This window comes from Carcharodon carcharias, chromosome 1 (assembly GCF_017639515.1).
Source record: "Carcharodon carcharias isolate sCarCar2 chromosome 1, sCarCar2.pri, whole genome shotgun sequence".
In the NCBI taxonomy this organism is placed as follows: domain Eukaryota; kingdom Metazoa; phylum Chordata; class Chondrichthyes; order Lamniformes; family Lamnidae; genus Carcharodon; species Carcharodon carcharias.
Window position 1 is genome coordinate 34152989 of NC_054467.1, and position 21878 is coordinate 34174866.

General features: G+C 38.9%; 1 protein-coding gene across 15 annotated transcripts in view; it reads right to left on the reverse strand.

Moving 5' to 3' along the window:
* The window catches only part of abhd18 (abhydrolase domain containing 18), a 135390-nt gene that overhangs the window by 20240 nt on the left and 93272 nt on the right, over positions 1-21878 (reverse strand). For 13 of the 15 annotated variants that reach the window (XR_005944211.1, XM_041197519.1, XM_041197510.1 and 10 more), the window contains 3 exons: positions 16491-16629; positions 14428-14517; positions 2929-3030 (listed from right to left, as the gene is read on the reverse strand). Coding sequence is in view for 14 of the 15 variants with exons in the window: in XM_041197519.1 (XP_041053453.1) it covers positions 2929-3030; positions 14428-14517; positions 16491-16629 (331 nt within the window). In the remaining variant the exon portion in view is untranslated. Of the gene's footprint in view, positions 1-2928; positions 3031-14427; positions 14518-16490; positions 16630-17539; positions 17600-20901; positions 20927-21878 lie in introns of those variants that run through there. The other 2 variants (XM_041197596.1, XM_041197607.1) reach the window with 2 other exon arrangements.

Genomic DNA, 21878 nt, shown 5'->3' on the forward strand with positions numbered 1-21878 from the left:
ATTTATCAGTTTTTTGTGACCTGTCAGTTTAAAAGAATCTAGGTTATGTTCACAACTGCACTGAGTCAAATCATACAATAAACCCATGATTATAATTCAGAACAATTTCCTCTAGTTTCTGCATTCACTGTAGATTGCACTTCTCACAAAGCCTTCCCTATAAAATAAAATTTAAAATATGGCAGCAAACAGGAGTGATATACCTCAAAGTTAACAACAGCCTTGTATCACTGGATTATGCAAATGAAGTCAAACAAGATGTTCACTGTACATTCCCAATCTTTGATAACCAAGAAACAACACAGCCAGGCCAAATGATTTAGGCTAAAGCTACAAACCGGATTTAACATAGGAAATATATATAGAAGCCAAATAAACCATTAGACAAAAAAAAAGAAAAAAACTTGCATTTATATAGTGCCTTTGATGACCTGAGGATGTCCAAAAGTATTTTTGGAAGTGTAATCACTGTTGTAATTAAGAGAAATGCAGTAACGAATACATATAACGGTCCCACAAACTGCAATGAGATAAATGAAACTCCCGTGTGTGGCTTAGTGATGTAGGTTGAGGGATAAACATTGGCCAGGAAACCAGAAAAAAAAAAATCGCTTACTGACCTTCAAATAGTGCCAAGATCTTTTACAATGGTCTCAGAGGGCAGATGAGGTCTCAGTTTGAAGTCTCACTCCCTTTGCATTGCACTAAAGTGTCAGCCTAGATGCTGTCCTTAAGTTTCTACAATGGACCTTGAATCCTTAACCTTCTGACCCAGAGGTGACAGTAAAATTCACTATTTACTTTAAATGGTTTCCATGACCAAAATAATTTGTTTGAATTTTTAAGTCAAACATATACAGGACATGCCTCTGCTCCCAAAGAGAACTCGCCAACCCCCACAACATTGAAGATAAATGGTTAAATTTAGTAAATCAATAAATAGCAGCTGCTGAACAAATCCCTTCTACCTTTAAAGTAGAAGACAGTTCCTTTTAAAGACATCAACAGACACTACTTAATAGAACAGAAACTTTATTTCCACCATTTAACTGGATGGGCTTGTGAATAAAAGTCTCAGCTTTCTGGTAAAATGCTTACTAGATCAAACAAGAAAAAAAATGTTTTTGGAATATCTGTCTGGTGTAACATGCCCTTGATGGCTGTGATAGTTCAGACATTAGGCTCTGTTTCTTCTTGGAGGTAAACATGGCCACAAATAATCTGACCGAATTAGGTCCAATTCGTAGACTGTGTCCATCTCCCAACTCCTGCTCAATGGTCTCCAAAGTTAGCAACAATTCTCCGTAAACAATTTATTTCTTGGCCCTCAGGCTCAAAGGTAAAAGGGATAATTTAAAAGTGCAGCTCAAAGACTTCAATTTAGAATATATTGGCCAAACTAAATTTTTAACAGAATGATTTTTTGCTAAAATGTAGGGTAGAATTTCATGTTCAATCATGATCAGGTGTATCAAGCAAAATAATAAACCTGCGTTTATGCAGTGCAATATCAATCCAAAGGGCTCCATGAACTGCTTTTTGAAGCTGAATAATTTATTTGGGAAAATATACAGCAACCATCTTGTGCACAGCATGGTCTCATATATAGTACATTATACTTACAGTGCAAAAACAAGCCATCTGGCCCAACTGGTCCTTGCTTATATTTCACACAAACCTCCTCCCAGTCCTCCTGATCTAAACTTGCAGCATAACCTTTCATTCCTTTCTTTCACTTGTGCCAGATCATAATAATGCACTGCATGAAGAATTTTCTCCTCATCTTGCCTTAGATTTTTTTTTCAGAATTAGCTTGAAATCGGTGTGCTCTGGCTACTGACCCTTCTGCCACTGGACAATTTCTCCATCAAAACCTTTTATGATTTTGAACATTTTATTATATCACTTAAGAGCCAGGAAAGGAAAAAAAGCTTGCTTTTGCTTCCAAATGATTTTACAAGCTTGAACAGTGTAGTATACGGATGAATTATTAAAAGCATTCTTCCAAAATCACTGTTTTTGTATGACTAGAGTTATCATAAGCTTCTCCTGTTTCATGAGCAGATGTCACCTGACATTCCCTCGTGCAGTACAATGTCCAAAAACACTGTGCAAAAATGCTCTTGCAGATCTTTTGACCCAATGCTTTCAGCATCAGGCATGGGATAACAGTTAATTTGAAGTTGTCAGGGCTTCCTTTAATTGGCAACTTCAGTAGCAAAGTGTCCAACTATATGAAAGCTATGAACATACAGGCCAAAGACACAAAATACACAGTATATCACCACAAATGAATTACTCCCAATGGCTCAATAAACATATTCATAATGAAAGATATAAAATGAGTCTGACATGTATTGCGCAAATGCTGACAGGCAGCTCAATGCTTACATAGTTGACTGACATATCACATGCCTTTTAAAAATATTGCATTTGTTTTGGAGGGGGGTAGATTTGGACAAGCGGTGAAAATCTCAAATAATTCATGTAACCATTTCTTTTCAGTACCAAAAGCCTTTAATTGTTTCACTGATTGTGTGATTCTAAAGTGACAAAGATAGGAAAGGAAAGAATAAATTGTTGTCTTGATATTTAGTGTTCATTTTTAAATTAAACCTGAGGTGATACTGATTAACTAAATTAGCTTATAACAAGAGACACTGTTAACAAAATGACCAAATAATTATATAAACTGGGCACAGTTTGATGCTGGAAAGAGGTCTCAAATTGTTTGTGACTTTGGTTTCAATGAAATATCAAAGGCCCGGATTTAAAGGGGGCTGTATTATACTGGGACCTCAGTCCTCAGATGACATGCTACCCATGGAAAATCTTTGAAAGCAGTTTATATAATTTGAAACAACCCAAAGGCAATAAAAATATTCAGTGCATAGGTTTGTAGCACTTTTCAAACTAAAACAAACTTACTCCACAGTACTCTAGCAGTCTGATAATTTCTTCTTCGTAAACAGTTTCTGTAGCATACTGCTTTTCCAGCTCTCTCCAATTCACGGCTTTGCTTAAAACACCCTGTGAATAGCATTAATATTAAATAAGACAATATTCTGTGTACGCATACTTAATACTTTAGAAGGCCGCAGCTACATTTATGTATTTCAATAGATCAATTTTCCATTGTTCAGACCAGGGAGAGATTTGTCCTATTTAGTATATGCATGATTTGTAAAGTTCAGCATTGTATCATCAAACATAAAACTAACAAACTTATCGATTGAGAAATGCAAGTATTCATAACAAATATATTAACTTACATAAATTGATCTTGGAAAAATTGATCTTGGAAAAAATAAAACCACTAACTTAAATGGCAAGGTTATATCATTGCCAGCTTGTCTTTCTAACAGATTTCTTTTCTGAAGAAATTAAAGGAATTAAAACTGTAGAAGCCTTTCCACCAGTCATATCTGTGCCAGTTCCTTGCTAACGTAATCCATATGTAATTCCATTGCCTTGCTCCCTTCCAACAGTCCTGTATCTTCCTCTGCTTCAAATATTTATCCAAGTTTCTCCAAAAAGATTCAAAGGATTGCCATAATGAATCCCTATGGCAAAGCATTTCATGCTCAAAAGCTGCACATCATGACATATCTCTTGACCTCTCCTGCCACAGTTATCATTTTAATAATGACCCATCACTGACTCTCCAACTAGGGAAAATCGTTCTTCCCTATTGATTCTATCAGAGCCCTTCATAATTTTAAAATACTCCAATAATTCTTGGGACTTCTTTCCTTCAGTAAAAATAGTTTCAGTATCTCCCATCTCTCCTCCTAACTATTTTTTTCCATCTTTGGCATCATATTGGTGAGCCTATGTTATATGCACTTCATATTTCTGAGGTCTTAAAAAGAAAACCCTGGAGTTGCATGTAGTACTCTAACTATTAGCTTATACAATACTACTTAAATTCTATAGACCTTGTATCATCCATCTCCAATTGTATTTTCACAAAGTTATTATTTGTACTCTTAAACATCTGTTCTTCCACTCGTGCTAATACCTTTTGAATGGATATTCCGATTACTTGTTTTTCCTCACAAAATGCATTACTGCATTCTGCCCCACATTAAACATCACCTGACACATATTTGCCTGTTCCACTAATATGTCAAGTCCTCAATAAAGCTTTCACAGTCCTCTTTGGTATTTAGTAAACCTCCCACTTCCATGTTATCAGCAAATTTCAACATTATGATCCCGAAGCTCAAATCCAAATCAGCTTTATAGACTGAAAACTAAAGTGGATTCTGTATTGTTGTAAAGATCTAGTTCATGGTTCATGTGTTTTAGAATATAAAGTTTAGCTTCAGGAATTAAAGTTTAATTGTAGAAAAAGTGGATAAAGGCAATTAAAGCAAGCTTGGAGTCTATTACACTTAAAATAAGTTGGAGCCATGGTGCCTTAAAAGGTTCACAGTTAGAAAGGGAAGATAATTAAAATACTAGGCTTTAGAGATTGCCAGAAAACCTCAAGAAAGATCAGTTTAAAATGTGACCCATGTTTGTACAATAAAGTCAGAATAGAACAGATAGAACCATAAACAGCAAGCAGGCTTACTTAGCTAAAGAGCTGGAGATATGACGGCTGCAATGCTTGTAAGAACATTGGAAATCCAGAGAGATGATTTTGTTTTGGGAAATATTCAGTAAACCGTGAGAGATTGCAAAACCCACTTGCTTCATCAGATGTCCCAGAAACGACCATCACCATCCCTGGGTATGTCCTGTCTCACCAAGGTGGTGGCACAACAGTATATAGTTGAGAGGGAGCTGCCATGGGAGTCCTCAACATCAGGATATTAAAGGAGGTAGCTACAGAGATAGCGGATGCACTGGTAGTAATCTTCCAAGAATCTTTAGATTCTGGAAAAGTCCCAAACGATTGGAAAACTGCCAATGTAACACCCTTATTCAAAAAGGGAGACAGACCAAAAAAACAGGTAACTATAGGCCAGCTAGCTTAACATCTGTCATTGGGAAAATGTTAGAGTCTATTATAAAGGATGTAGTAGCAGAGCACTTAGAATTACATAATCTAATCAAGCAGAGTCAGCATGACATCATGAAGGGGAAATCATGCTTGACAAATTTATTAGAATTCTTTGAGGAGGTAACTAGCAGGATAGATAAAGAGGAACCAATAGATGTAATATATTTGGATTTCCAAAAGGCATTTGATAAGGTACCGCACGTAAGGCTACTTAACAAGATAAGAGCCCATGGAGTTGGGGATAGTATACTAGCATGGATAGAGGATTGGCTAACTAAAAGAAGACAGAGTTGAGCTAAGGGGGGTTATTTTCAGGATGGCAACCTGTAACTAGTGCAGCATTATAAGGATCAGTGCTGGGGCCTCAATTATTTAAAATATATATTAATGATTTGATGAGGGAAGTAAATGTGCTATCACCAAATTTGCAGGTTATACAAAATAGGTGGGAAAGCAAGTGGTGAGGATGACACAATGAGTCTAAAAAGGGATATAGACAGGTTAAGTACATGCGTAGAAACTTGGCAGATGGAATATAATGTGGGAAAATGTGAGGTTATGCACTTTGGCAGGGAGAATAGAGGAGCTGAATGTTATTTAAATGGAGAAAGACTGCAGAAGGCTGCAGTACAGAGGGATTTGGGAGTCCTTGAAGTTAGCTTTTTGGGATTCATGCACAAGTTCAACAGTTAATAGGGAAGGCAAATGAAATGTTGAATTTTATTTCAAAGGAATGGAGTATAAAAATAGGGAAGTCTTGCTAAAACTATACAAGGCACTAGTTAGACCACACCTAGAATGCTGTGAACAGTTCTGGTCCCCTTATCTAAGGGAAGATATACTGGCATTGGAGGCAGTTCAGAAGTTTCACTAGGTTGATTCCAGGTATGGAGAGATTTTCTTATGAAGAGAGGTTGAGTAGGTTGGGCCTGTACTCATTGGAGTTTAGAAGAATGGAAGTCAACCTTATTGAAACATAAGATTCTTAGGGATCTTGACAGGGTAGATGCTGAAAGGTTGTTTCCCCTTGAGGGAGAGTCTAGGACCAGAGGGCATAACCTCACAATAAGGGTCACCCATTTAAGACAGAGATGAGGAGGAATTTCTTTTCCCAGAGGGTAGTTAATTTATGGGATTCTTCACCATAGACAGCTGTAGAGGCCGGGTCGTTTAGTATATTTGAAGCTGAGATACAGATTTTTAATCAGTAAGGGAATCAAGGCGTAAAGGGGAAAAGGCAGGAAAGTGGAGTTGAGGATTAGCAGATCTAGCATGATCTCATTGAATGGTGGGGCAGACTCGATGGGCCAAATGGCCTATTTTTGCTCCTATATCTTATGGTCTCATGTCATAAGGTCAAACATGGGCAAGGAGACCTTCTGCCAGTTCCCACTTACTGCCCCAAGGCTCCTTCAACAGAACCTTCCAAACCCATGACCTCTACCATCTAGAAGGACAAGGGAGGCAGATGTATGGGAAGACAACCACCTGCAGGTTCCCCTCAAAGTCACACAGCATCCTGACTTGGAACTACATTGCAGTTCCTTTAATGTTCCTGGATCAAAACCCTGGAATTCCATCCCTAGCAGCAATGCGTACACCCCTGCACCACGTGGACTACGGTGGTTCCAGAAGGGTGGCTCACCACCACTATCTCAAGGGCAAATTGGGATGGGCAAAAAATACTGGCCTAGCCAGTGATGCCCACATCCCAAGAAAAAATAAAAACACGATCAAAGGAGAAATTGTAAATGAAGAATCATTAACTTAAAGGACAGTTTGAGGACATCCCAGAGCAGTGTAAGGTCATTATGGAGATGGGTGGAGCTTCAGAAAATTCTCTGGTTTCAATTTATCCGGGTGTTTGCTGAAAAGATAGTTGCAGTTTGCATGTGATGCAGTTTGCAGCTCCCGGAGAAGATAGCCAAAGTAAATGACATAATGCACAGGAAACAGAATAAAACTCTTAACTTCATCACTGACTGTGTGGAATGTGGATGAGGCTTAATTTTAGTTTGAATGTTGAGAACAGAACAGAAGTGGCAGATTGCCTCATTTGAAGCTAGGGGAAAATATACAGTGGGCCACAGTATTGTTATTGCAAAAGAAAATAACTAGCTGAATTAGCTTGGAAGTATTGAAAAGTAACCAGAACAAGGGACTGGGGTATCCACAGTCAAGACGTGGTAAATGGAAGTTTTACCTATGAGAATAGTTGGGGCTGAGGAGAATTCTCCAGAGAACTGTGGCATACTTATGGGTGGTCCCTGCAGAAGTAAATAACTAAGATTGATGTGTTTTATAAGACAATTCTTGAGGTAAGAAAGTAAACCCAAGTACGTAACATAAGCTATAATGTTAACTTAATTATGTTTGCTTTAATTCTTCTTTAAACAAAGTTTTTTTTGGTTGAAAAGTGAAATCTTGCGGCGTTGTTCTGAGTTAAAATGATGTATTCAGATTTCTTTTTAAATATTAATGGTCCCTAACCGGACTGTTAACAATATTGTCCCAAAAGAACCCAACTTTCAATCCATCTTTAATCTGGCTATCTACTAACCTAAACATAACCACCTACTTCATCCAACATTTGATCTATGCTGCTATATTTTCTCATAACATATGCATGAATTTTCATAACAAGCCAACTTATCAAATGCTTTTTTAAAATTAATATACAACACATCTACTGCACTCACTTCCTTTACCTATCCAACCAATCACTTCTTCAAAAAACTCAACAGAACTTGCAGAAGGAGCAAGGATCTTGGCTACTTTTGCTCTCCCTAGTCCAAAGGTTTTGAAGTAATTACAGTGCCTTTACTGCATCCAAGATCAGTCAAATCAGCACATCAAATCTGAGACAGTCCTGTTTACATAATTCAATTACAGCTGAATTTAGCAACTCAGCGATTAGCTGCAATAACAGTATTGCAATAAGTTTTTATTTTCTAGCTTAACTATTTAGATTTAATATTTTTTGCCTTCTACATTCCGTCAAATTTCACACCATGTGAAATATCATCCACCACAGAAAAGTAGTGTATTTAGGTCGTACAGTGAACAAGATCACAGATTATAAATTCCATTCTCCTGCATCACCTCAAAGGTCAAATCCTGCAGAATTGTTCTCTTGCTGTTATACCCCTGGTTGTCCTAAAAGTCATACTTCCTTCAATGGTTTTTTTTTAACCTGTATTTACATTGGCTCCATTCTTGGCCTCTTCTTGGTCAATTACCTTCGTGGTGTCGTATGAAAGTACCTTTTACTGTCCACCCCATCCACTCAACTGTAACAGTTTAATTTTTCAGTCACTAAAATCCTGTCCTTTAGAACGCTATCTTGAAACTACTGCCCTCCTTCTTTGCCTTTGAGAATTCCTGGCATTGCCTTCAATTTTCATTCATTAACACTCAAAATTCCTCTTTTTCCTCCTACAGAAGGCCTTTTCCCCCCATCATAAAATGCTCTGAAACTTAAATATATGACAACAAGGTGTTCTGCAAATTAAGCTCTTCGGCCAATGAGGTAAACACCAATCATTTGCACTTCAGAAATGGATCTTATTCTGGAGCCATATTCAAGGAGGATCCGACTGTAGCACAATATTAGTCTTGCACATCAAGTGCATTAAAAGACAGCCATATATGTCTAGTCCTTCTGTTTTATAGTCATTTTATTAATGAATTTAAATAGAACAGATGATGGAATGCTTACAGACTTCACAATAAGTGTTGTTATATTGAATATTAAAGTATGCAAATATGCAAAGACACATAGAAAATCTTTTCTTCAAAGAGTGCAAGCTTTACATACACTGCTGTATGTGACATGAATCAAAAGTTACTTGACAAAAGGTTCAAAGGTAACTCTTAGCAACCTTTCTACAAAATAACTCCCAACCCTGAAACAATTTGGGACACAAAACCGAAAGATTACAGAACACATAGACCTGAATAAACCTGGCACCAAACCTGGCTGAACAGCCAGAGGCAACTTATTTCCATTGCTCCCCAATATCAATCCAAATACCTGAGAGCTATGGTCATCAACTCTCAACCCCCATCAAAATGAAATATAGTAAGGGTTTTCAAGTAATCTAAATCATATGTTTCATGAGTAAATGTGGAATATAATTTATTTTGCATGAAGGAAGAAACATTTCTTAGCTCCAATCTATCTGCTATTTCTTTTAGTCAAAAATATTTTGATTAAATTCTATACTCAATTTAGGGAAATTAAATACTTTAGAAATTCAGACACCCAAAAGCAGCATTCTTATTAACTCAATAGGCACAACCTAAAGGAAATATCTTCCATATCCTACACCAATGAGTTGAGACTGACCAAATTCATTTCACACAGGACATCAACCATCACAGACCTTCACCTAGCACTATGAGTGAATTCGAAACAAAATTTCAGAGCTGTTTTCAGATCTAATATGCTAATCGACTTAAAATTAGTTAACAAGATTTTCTAAGTTTGAAAGCAACTTGGAGATAAATTATCAGAATTTACTCAAGTCTGCTGAGGTTTAAATATTAATGATGAGGGGGAGACACAGAGAAATTTAGGGAGGAAAGTAGAAAGCTTCGGGGCTAGATGGTTGAAGGTATGACTGGCAATCATGGGGTAAAAAAAGTGGGAGATGCAAAAGTGGTCAGAATTGGAGGAACACACAATTCTTGGTAGTTTATGGCTTGCAAAGATTATAGAGATGATGGTCAGAATGTGGGGACGGTGGTGGTGGGAGATGAGGCCATGGAGTGATTTGAGCCAATGTCGATCAGCACAGAGATGATGGGAAAATAGGACTTGGTGTGGGTTAGGATACAAGCAGCAGAATTTAGGATAATCTGAAGCTTATGGAGGTAGCAAAAGCATGCATTAGGGTTTCAACAGCAAAAAAGCAGAGGCGGGGCAGAGAAGTGCAATGTTAGGTGGTAGAAGGTGGCCTTTGTGATGGAGAGGAAATGGGCTTGGAGCTCAGGTTAGAGTTAAAGTTAAAGAGTAGTGCAAAACCTGGTTCAGACCAAGATAGGCGGATGAAATCAGTGGTGAAGGAACAAAATTTATGGTTAAAACAAGGAAATTGCAACAATAAATGTCAGACAAGCCATCTGACAACACAGAAGAGATGGAGGGAAGAGGTGGTGAGGTAGAACTGAGTATCATCAGTGCATATATGGAACCTAACATCTCATCTTCAGAAAAGATTGCCAAGGGGCAGCATGTAGAATACAAATAGGAGCAGCCCATGGACAGATTTTTAGGGGTCTCCAGAGGTAACAGATCAGGGGCAGGAATAGAAGTCATTGCAGGAGATTCTCTATTTGTTACAAGATTGATAAGAGCAGAACTAGGTGAGGACAGTTCCACTCAGCTGGACAATCAAAGAGAGGTATTAAGAGTTGGATGATATGCTCAGCTGCATCAAAGGCTGCAGACAACTCAAGGAGAACGAGAAGGAATAGTGCACCATGATCACAGTTACATAAGATATAATTTGTGACTTTGATTAGGTAACTCTCAGTGCTGGAGAATGGGGCAGAAACCAGATAGGTACAACCATTAAGTCGCAGGGAAAATGGGCATGGATTTGGGAGGTAACAACACATTCAAGGATATCGGAGGCTAGAAATCGAGCTGTAGTTTACAAAGGAGGAGTTTTTTTTTACACTGTAGAAGTGGGGGATGAAAAGAGAACTGCACCCAATGGGAGGAAACTTATTGCATCATCAGCTAATTCTGGGTGGGAGACTTCAATGTCCATCGCCAAGACTGGCTCATTAGTACCACTACTGACCCAGCTAGCTGAGTCCTAAAGGACACAGCTGCTAAAGTAGGTCTGTGGCAGGTGGTGAGGGAACCAACAAGAGGGAAAAACATCTCTGACCTCATCCCCAGCAATCTGTCAGTACCTGTAGGAGTGATCACCGCACAGTCCTTGTGGAGACGAAGTCTCAGAAATTCAATGGGAAAAGGATGGAGAGAGCTGGAGGTCGATCTCATGGGCAAGATGAGCTCAAATGAGGCATGAGGGAGATTGGAGAGGAATGTGAATTCAGAGATAGGGTCTGGTGTTGGGGGTGGTGGGGTGGGGGGGGAGAGAGCATTCTGTGGGGGGAGGAAGCAACCTTGGCTTAGTGGACAGATGGGAGGGATGCAGCAGAGACATATAAATTGATGGTCTCAACCTAAGTGACGAAGAAGTCCACTCAGATAAGAGCAAAATACTGCGGATGCTGAAAATCTGAAACAAAAACAGAAAATGCTGGAAAAACTCAGCAGCTCTGACAGCATATGTGGAGCGTGAAAAACAAAATTAACGTTTCAAGTCTGTATGACCCTTTTTCAGAGCTCCGAAGAACACACACAAAAGGTACACAGAAATATGGATTTTAATGGTGGGATAAAACAGTTCAATAGCACCAGTTCTGGAGTACAGGGTTCAATAGGTTGATTTTGATCGATGTCTTCCACTCTCTCCACAGATGCTGTCAGGCCTGCTGAGTTTTTCCAGCATTTTACGTTTTTGTTTAAGTAGTCCACTCATGTTGGAAGTGAGGGTGAAAGGAGAAGAGGAGGCGGATCTAAGGAAACAGTTGGTATTGGACTGCATTCCAGGATGATCCTAGAGCAGTGAGCATTTGCAACAGAAGAGAACAGTGCTTGATGTGGTCCAGCTGATCTGGCAATGGTTGGCTAATCCAATTGTGTGCAATTATGTTCAAGTCTGCAAAAATGGGGGCTGTACCAGTGGGGGAGGCCACCTACGTCGGAGACAGCAAGTGTTTTACTGAGGACAAGGGAATCAAAAATGGAGGTAAGGGTGCTATTGAGTAGATTGACATCTGCAAACATAACAGGGGCTCAAAGGCTAGACAGTTGGGAGTCTCAAACTGCTGCCATAAATGACGTGGGAAGAGATCTTTTTCCAGAGGTTAACTCAAAGGAAGGAAGGTTGGAAGGGAGAACAGAATGCTGAATGATAAGGAATATAGGAAGGGATCAGAGGTGGTCTAATCTGCAATTCAGTTGATGGGAAGAGAGAGGCCATGCAACATGGCAAAGTCAAGGGGTTGGCTGTGAACATGGGTAGTACGGTTTATGTGGTGGGAAAGATTGAGAGGACAGGAAGCTAGAAACTCAATAGAGAGAAAACTAAATCAAGGTGAAGGTTTAAATTACTGAGAAGTCACTCAAGTGCAGAGGCAGAAATCAGTAAATTCCATTCTGTGTGCCTTGTGTGTGTGTATAGAGGGATTTAAGAAGGGGATAGAGTTCAAGTTATAGTGTTATAAATTAGCAGTTCATATTTCTTTCTTTTGCCACTGGTTAATGACAGTTTGTTCAATAAACAGTTATTTACTCACTAAGTTTACAAACCTGGTGCTCATATTCCATTAACCTAATTTAAACAGGTAGAATTGGGGCAATTTGGCGGCTTGATCAAACTTTTTCACATTTGTCATGGCTCGGGGAACAGTGGGGCTTGATATTACAGTGTACCATCCCCAGAGTCATGACAATATCTTAGTGAGAAGCTTAACAAGGAGCTTGGGTGGGCGATAGAGAATGAGGACTGTAAAAGAGAGGCGATAATAATAGAACAAAATGAGATGCTCAAAGGAGAAGAATGTGCCAGAGGAATAGGGGATGGATCAAGGTAGGGTTGGCAAGCAAAGTCACTGTGAGGCACACTGGGTAGGAATGACAGTATCATGCTGAGCAGGCCCGAGGACATTACAAATTTTTAACAACTTATAAGACTGCTTTAAAAAAAATTGGACATTGCTGATCTTTAAGATGGCTGCCACAGGTTACCTGACTTTTGGAACTGCAAGCTGGCCAAGCTTCTGGAAGCTTCTAATAGGTAGATTATAATGAACATGCCTAGACCATATCCTTGTGGAATATCGCACCAGACTTACATCAAAACAGCAAGGACAGTAAGGTCTTAGACTGTCTGTCACCAGGACTACTTGGTTTCAAAGGAGAACTCAAGAAGCTGTTTATGCACAAGGAATGTGCCAAGGACTCCTATCTGCCTCTATTTTATGTCAATGGTTTTTGACCATGAGAAGGGGAAATTCTTTCGTTAATATGAATAGACTATCGATTGTTTTTCACTGTGCATCAATGACCAGTCATCACATGACTGGAACTCTGATTTTTCAAAGTCTTTTATTATAAACCCTACTTGTTTTTTGCAGCAGATGATTAAGATCAGAAGGAACATCAGTGCTGAAATCAGGCTATAACATTTAGCCTCCTACCAGGCCACAAGGCTTAAAGTTTTAATGTTTCCTTGAAAACCTGTTTTCAATATAATTCACATATTTCTGGAAAAGGGAAACTGGTCCTTTAGCTTTAAGTATTATCAAGACTGCCTACTCTACTTGCTACATATCTCTTATCCCAAAGGAACTCCACAAAATTCTGTCATCAGCTATCTGGACTCATCTAAGTGGAAATGCCCCTCTCATTGGACTCTTACAAACACTTGAACTGTTAACTATTTGGTTTTAATATTTATAGAAGTGAAACTCCTTTCTTTTACTCTATCTTGCTTGTGTGTATGTGGTATATGCGAAGTAGCAATAAACATTTTTGGGAAAAGTGCGTGAATAAATAATAGTACTGGTTTAAAAATCCATGAAAGTCTGCTGCTAGTGACTTTGTAAAATCTGACCACACAGAAACATGGAGGTTTGGGAACACATCTCAGCCTTACCTAAATTAAACCACACTGACTATGGGCAGAAAGGTAGAAGAATTAGGGCAATTCAGTCTGTCTCTCTCCTGTGTCCGTAACAGTATGCAAAACTGTGAACGGGGGCTTGTAAAGAGGCAGCTATGAGTGCTAAGCCCTTCACTCGATGCTGCAAAAGGCATAGAAGGAAGCTGCAAGCATGGACCAGATGCATAAACCACTTTCAAACGAAGGTATACAGTATTCAGGATTAACAAATGGCAGTGTCAAAACAATTTGGTGCCTCTTCCTCCTCCCCATGGTATTGGGATAGTGAGATAGAAGCAGAAAAGTGAGTATTTAATGTAAAATTTATTTTGTGCAGCATACCAAGTTGTGAACTATTAGAGGTTACTTTAAAAGTTAGTTAGCTCAGGGCTTAATATTTATAATTTAAATTGAAAACCAGAAATCAAAACTCAACATTACTATCAAGGATTTCAATTCCATTTTCATAAACGACATCATAGAGAATCCATAGTGCAAACGTAACAAAACAAGAAGTTAATTGAAACAAATAAACTCACAAGGCTAGCAGGACCTTTTCAGAAAGTTTAAAAACCTTCCACTCAGTCTCTACACACACAATGTTTAAAAATTTCTTCAGATGCAACAAAGTAACAAATCATAAATTTGAAACCAATTATAATTACTCACTGTAGTAAAAACTCCCGAAGCTGTGGACCAAGACAGGCAGGGTACCAGTGGTATGGGTTTGGGCCAGTTACTTGCAGCTAACGATGCCATCTGTAAATGAAATATTTAGTCTGTCACTGCAATTAATGGAAAGCAATCTTCTCTGGAAGCCACAGATCAAACTTCTTGCAAGATAAAACTCAAACTTGCTTCTTTTACTCAAAATCAATTGTTCTAAAATTCTATAATAGCAGTGGATATTTCAGTGTATATCCTGAGATGACGCATATGCTCTTGGAGAAAACCCTATGTTTTATTTTGGTGTCATGGCCCCTTTAAGAATTAAGTTTCTTTGGAAGATGATTTCATGTAAAAAAGCAACTTGCTTCCAGTGACTGACCAAATGACCAAGCTGCCTGGAGAGAAACGATAGTAAAACAAAAAGGGGTCAACAAGAAGTTAATTACAGGTGGGAGTAGATTGTGTGTGGCGCTTGTACTTTCAAGCAGATTAGTGTACAACAAGCTGGCTGCAGGGAACATCTCTTTCAAGCAAAATTCAATTGAAATTCTGTGTGCTGGCTAACAGGTTTAAAAACCTTGATAACTGAAGGACTCTAACAGTGAGTTAGACTTCTGGGATAGCCAAGCTGTGAAGAGAAAAAGGGAGAGTTTCTAGATGCATGACTCTAGAGTTAAAGAACATTAGAACCAGGAGAGTGATGACCTGAGGTAGCTACAATTAAGACTTGTGCTGCCTGCATTGAACTGGGAGTCTACAACCATGGGACTGTTGGAGAAGATCTGAAGGGCCGACTTTACTGGAAGCATGTGGAAGGCCTAAGAAATCTCAAACCTTACACAAATCTTTGAATCAGTACTCAGATCAAGTGGTTAATCTTCCAATTTCTGATAAGTATCTGACTTAAGTTTTTAGGGTGCAAGTCCAATGGGTGTAGAAGGAAATTTGAGTTAAGAAGTGCAGTTTAGAGTTTAAGTAATACATTATACTTTTAATGCCTTTAACGTAACTGGTTATTTAAGCTAGAGTATGGTTATTAACATACATATTCTTTGATTTTTGTGTTATAAAATTATTTTGTTTAAACAGTGAACCTTGTAACTTCATTCTTTTAGTAAACACTGGATTTTTAGATTTCTAAGAAGTAAAACTATTGCTGGTCTCAACCGAGATCATAACAATTCTTCAAATCTGACTGATTTAACCCTCCTGTCTCCATATCATTCTTCCCATTTTTTTGCCCTGCTCATGTTTGTTATGCTCCCATTTGATACAACAATCAGCCTTTCTCTTATGTATTGCCCATTGCAGTCTAACCATTTCTGTCCTGGTCTACCCATCTCATCCTCTTCTGGCTTTATTCCCTTCTCTTCCCATCCATTTATCAAGTAATCCCATGACTTTATCCACTCCACAGGTCTTCACTCTTTCAGTTAAATGAAACTGTCAAAAAGTCTAAATCCTTTACATCTGTAATTTAAAAATACAAAAGTTCTACAATATTCAATGAAATATCCGAGTTTTTTTATAGCATGTTAAAATGCTATTTCATAGTTTTACAAAATTCTGTCAACTCAATTCTTTCAAAAATGATCAGAGTATGTGGCAATGATAAATCAATATTAAATTGGTCTTTTCTAAACTCAGGAAAGAAGCAGTGGCCAGCTGAAGCCAAGCCAAGGGAGCAGAGATTTCAGTGGTAAAGCCCAGGAGGAAGTAAGCTGACTGAAAATGGAGCCATGAGGGAGTGGCAAAACAGATAGAAGGACACTGAAATCACCAAGCAGAATCTCCAAATCTAACAGCTGAAGTATAGGTAAATAGTGGAGAGGCTGGGTGCGAGAGGGTCTGGCAAACATTAGGTGTGGAGGGATTGACCTCTACTAACTATATGACCAATAATTAACATTTCTTTATTGAAATTCAGGATAGAAATACCAAACCTAAAATTGAGAATCACTTAGCATAGTGGACTTGCAGCATTTCCAACCTTCATTTTCCTCAGATATGATACCTGCTCACTGTTGGACAGTTCAGCAGCTTTATACAATGGTGAAACTTACATGACCTCCCATTGATATCCCAGTCATTCCTAGAGGTCCATAACCCCCTCTCTCCAGCCAATGAAGAAGAGCTGCAGACTCTAGGACTAGAGCTCCTCCCATCACAAAAAGATCAGAGACATTCCTTAAACTTGACCTCCTGTCCAGAGAAAACAAGATAGAACAAGTGAAACCCAAGACTATTTAACAGCAGCTTTAACATTTTCCCCTTCAAACCATCTTGTTAAAAGTATATCATCATCACTATAAAGTACAATAGAAATCCCTTAGTGCAAGTTACTAAAATCCAAGATTCTTTCTTGAAGACGTCAACACATCCTGATGTATGGTTCACATTTTCTCGTACCTCAACCAAGTAACCATTCTTGATGTATGAGCCTAAATGATGAAGCTCCAGGCTAACTGACCACAATGGAGGCAAATATTGAAGAATCCACCCCTATCCCCATCAAACCTCATGGGCCACAGGATAGTGATCAGTGGTGGGCTGGTTGGCTCAGCTTCCCCTCCCAAGATCAGATATGTGAAGGCCATTGTACCACTTCTGTTGTCATGGAAACTACTATTCACTGATTAGTGTGGATATAATGCAGCACTGGAAAAAAATTCCAATTAACTCTTATCCTATATGGAAGCCCCATAAGATATCATAAAATTCAATAGACTGACTTTTATTTAACAGTGCGCAGGAGGGCCTGAATGCTAAAGGTGGAGGATGAGGTGCCACTCAAGTGGGCTGCTTTATTCTCAATGGTGCTGAGCTTCTTCAGAGTTGTTAGATCTGCACCCAGTCAGACAAGTGCAGAGTATGGTATCACATTCCTCACTTGTTAGTGGTGGAAATGTTTTGGGAAGTGAGAAGGTGAGTTACATACCACAGAATACCCAACCCCTGACCTGCTCCGGTAGCCACACTATTTATGTGGCTAGTCCATTAAGTTTCTGGTCACTGGTGAATCCCTGGCTGTTGGTAGGGAATTCAACATGGTAATGCAATTGAATGTCAACGGGAAGTGGTTCGATTCTCTCTTATTGGAGATAGTAATTACCTGGCACTTCTGCAGTATGAATGATATTTGCCACTTCTCTCAGCACAAGCCTGAATGTTGTCCAGGTCTTGCTGCATGCGGGCAGGGTTTGCTTCAATATCTGAGTTGCAAATGGTACTGAACACTGCAATCGTCAACAGAATACCCCACTTCTGACCTATGATGGAGGAAATGTCATTGATGAAGCAGCTGAAGATGGCTAGGCCTAGGACACTACCCTGAAGGACTCCTGCAGCCATGTCCTGGGACTGAGGTGATTGATCTCCAACAAATACAAACATATTCCTTTGTGCTAAGTATGAATCCAGTTGAGTTTTCTCCCAGTGACTTCAATTTTACTTTGGCTCCCTGACATCACACTTGGTCAAATGCTACGTTAACATTAATGGCAGTCACTCTCAGTTCATGTCTAGAATTCAGTTCTTGTACATGTTAGACCAAAGCTGTAATGAGGTCTGAAGCAGGATGATCTTAGTAGAATCCAAACCAGCCATTGGTAAGCAAGTTATAGATAAGTGCTGCTTGATTTTGCTGTTGATAACACATTCCACTTTGCTGATGATTAAGAGTAGGCTGATGAAAAGAAAAATTTGCATTTTTATAGCATCTTTCACAACCTCAGGGTGTTCCAAAAGTGCTTTAGAGCTAATGAAGTACTTTTGAAGTGTAGTCACTATTATAATGCAGGAAGCACAACAGCCAATTTTTGTACAGTAAGTTCCCACAAACAGCAATGGGGTGGCAATTGACCAAATCACATTTTGCCTGCTTTTGTGGGCAGGACATGCCTGGGCAATTTTCCACGTTGTTAGGTAAATGACAGTGATGTGTATTCATTGCAATACAGCTACAATAAATGATAGGTTTCTGAGAAATTTGAGCAAAAGGGACAGCACGTCCACAGATCCTTGAAGGTAGCAGGATAGGTAGATAAGGTGGCTAAGAATTAGGGATATCTTCCTTTCCCACCCAAGGCACAGAACATAAGAGCAGGGAGGTTATGCTAGAACCTTCTCTTATATCTATTTTTTAAAGTTAGAATTGTATAAAACATTAGTTAGAGGTACAGTATTGTAAAGGGTGTGATCACACTGGAGAGGGCACAAGTAGATACTGCTAGGACTGAAATTTTAGCTACATGGAAAGATTGGACAGGCTGGGGCTGTTTTCTTTGGAACAGAGGAGGTTGAGGACAGATTTAGATGACGTGTATAAAACTATGAGGGGCCTTGATAGAATGGATAGGGAGAACCCATTTCCCCTAGTAATAACCAGGGAGCAGAGATTTTAAATTTTTTTTGCTTTATTCTTTCATGGGATTTGGGTGTCATTGGCAAGGCCAGCATTTGTTGCCCAAATCCCTAATTACTCTTGACCTGAGTGGCTTACTCCGGCATTTGAGGACAATAAAAGGTCAACCACATTGCTGTGTGTCTGGAGTCAAATGTAGGCCAGAACAGGTAAGGATGGCAAATTTCCTTTCTTAAAGAACATTAGTGAACCAGATGGGTTTTTATGGCAGTCGATGATAATGTAATTGCAACCATTACTGAGGCTAGCTTTCAATTCCAGATTTATTAATTAATTGAATTTAAATTCCACCAGCTGCCATGGTGGAATTTGAACCCATACACCCAGAGGATTAGCCTAGACATCTGGATTTCCAGTCCAATGATACCATCATTATGCCACTGCCTCCCCATTGCAAAGGATTAGAGGGGAATTGAGAAATTTTTGCACCTGGAGTGTGGTGGGGGTCTGGAACTCTACCTGAAGGGGTGATTAAGGCAGAAATCCTCGTTACATTTAAAAAGCACTTGGCTATGTATTTGAAATGCTGTAATCTATAGGGGCTATGGACCAAGAGCTGGAAAGTGGTATTCGGCTAAATAGTTCTTTTTCAGCCGCCATAGAGACAATGGGCTGAAAGGTGTAAATTTCTAGGATCCTATGAACAGCTTGGCTAGAGGTGCATAATTATAGAGCACAAGTCTTCAGAATAAAAGGATGTGATGCTGTTGAGGCCCACAGCCTTTGCTGGATCCACTGTATTCAGCTGTTCCTTTATATGATGTAGAGTGAATGGAACTGGCTGAAGACTGGCTTTTGTGATAGTAGGGATTTTAGGAAAAGTTTACTCAGCTCTTCTAGCTGAAGGTATTAGCCAATGCTTTGGCATTGTCTTTTGCATCCACATGCTTGACTCCGCCATCAATGAAGTTGGTTTTTCACAGATTTAGATTTCATTTCTGGTAAAGCTGTTTATCAAATCATCCACATTAATTTTAATGTGGATCCCCAAACTTCCCTCTTCCTCTTTAAGATGCTTTTTAAAATTTCTCTCCTTGCCCAAGGTTTTGGTCTCATGTCTTAACATACTGTTATGCGGTTCAGTGCAAAATTTGGATTGATAATTCTTCTGTCACATGCCTTGGGATGTTTTACTAACTTCAAGGGACTATATAAATGCAAGCTGTTTTGTAGTAGACAGATGTGTTTTGGAAAACACATCAACTCATACAATTTCAACTGAAACAAAATACTGGAAAAATATAGTTAACGTTTAAGTTCTGATGAAAGATGATTGACTTGAAACATAACCGTTTCTCTCTTCACAAATGCTGCCGGACCTACTGAGTATTTCAGGCATTTTCTATTTTTATTTTGATTCCCAGCATTACTTTTGCATTACTGAAAATATACATTTGTTTTAGCTAGTCTATAATTCAACTAGTCCGTAATTACTTGGTTACAAATTTTAGGAGTAAAACTAGCAATCCAATTTCTTGTCTAGTTGTCTCATCTCCTAGCACAGAGTTGATTTCAGAAAAATGGATCCTACATTACTTTTTAAATTAACAGTTCTGTGTACTGCACATAAACATATTTAGACAGTTAAATCCAAATAGCTACAATATATTATATAAAAATCTTGCCCCTGCATGATTTCCTGCCTGGACCTGACTTCCCACTCCCCACTGTTTTAATTTTTGTGTCAACCTTTTCTCAATTGCTGTGGACAAAGCTTCTAATCACAGAAGTTCCAATAAGGTGAAATTGCTTCCAACTTTTAAATGTTGATTTTCCTGTTTGTTTATTTTGCTTCTTTCCTGTAGGCATTTATACATTTACATAAAGTATGTTTAGCAGAATTAATTGCTCCTCTTCCACATTTCTACCCCTGCGCTTGCCAGACACAAAATGTCTTGCGCTATACTATTCCTGCCTCATCCCTTTTCAGCTAGATGGTCAGCCGATGGACCACTCCTGTCTGCTCAGCCATTCTCCAAACTAGTACTCCCCAGCCTTCTGCCTTGGCTTCTCAACCCATTCCTTCCGAGTAGTATTACATGCCAACCTACTCAGTGGCTGGCCATTTCTGGAGCCATTCATCTGTTTGGGCTGGTGACTTCCACTCCCGCATCCAGGGAGATCATCCAGAATTCTTGCTCCTAGAGTACTTTCAACTCCTGCTGGTTCACTGTCTAGATGTCATATGAGGCCATAATTGGATTTAGGACAGAATATCTCAACACAAATGAAAAATTATCACTTGGACAACTTCATCATAAATAAAATGTCAAAACGTATTGCTGTCCTCATGAAGGAAGGGGAGACAAATATGGGAAAAAGTGGTGGTGGAAGGAGCAGAAGAAACAAGTGAAACTGAGCAAGAGATCACAACACAGGCAAATCTTAGATTAAAGATACACAACAAACCAATTTTAGATTTGAAAAAAATTAATTTCTATAGTTTTGAAGATTCCCTAAATTACACAACATTCCCGAGCAAAATAGGCAAGCAAGAAATCCACAACCTGTCCTAATGCAGCCTCCAGGTACAAGAAAATAATGGGAAGGTCTTGCCCTTGTTTCACCCCATCTGTAGACATTTGATTTCATTCCAAATCTCCTCCATTTTGGCTCACCAGGATCAGAACTAGTGAGAAACTACAGGCCCTAACCCATGTATTACATAATTTCTTATGCCACCAGGGGTTTCCAAATGTTACAGCTACAAGAGGGGAAACACCTCCTTGCTGTGTAATATGGAAAATAAATAATGTCTGGAAAAGCTATTTTCTAAAGCTAATTCTACCGAACAGAATGCCTAAATGGATAACAGCACAATTTGACATAATGCCACATTTTGTGACCTCTAAAACAGGCTGTAAATTTCAATCCTAAAGTCAATACCAGCATTTACAATCTCAGCACATGCACATATAATACAAAAAAAGACAAATATTACTTTGTCGAATTATTTACTAATGCTGATATTACAAACAGCACCTTGGATTTCAATACTGGCACTGATAGTACCCCAAGTTGTTGTATA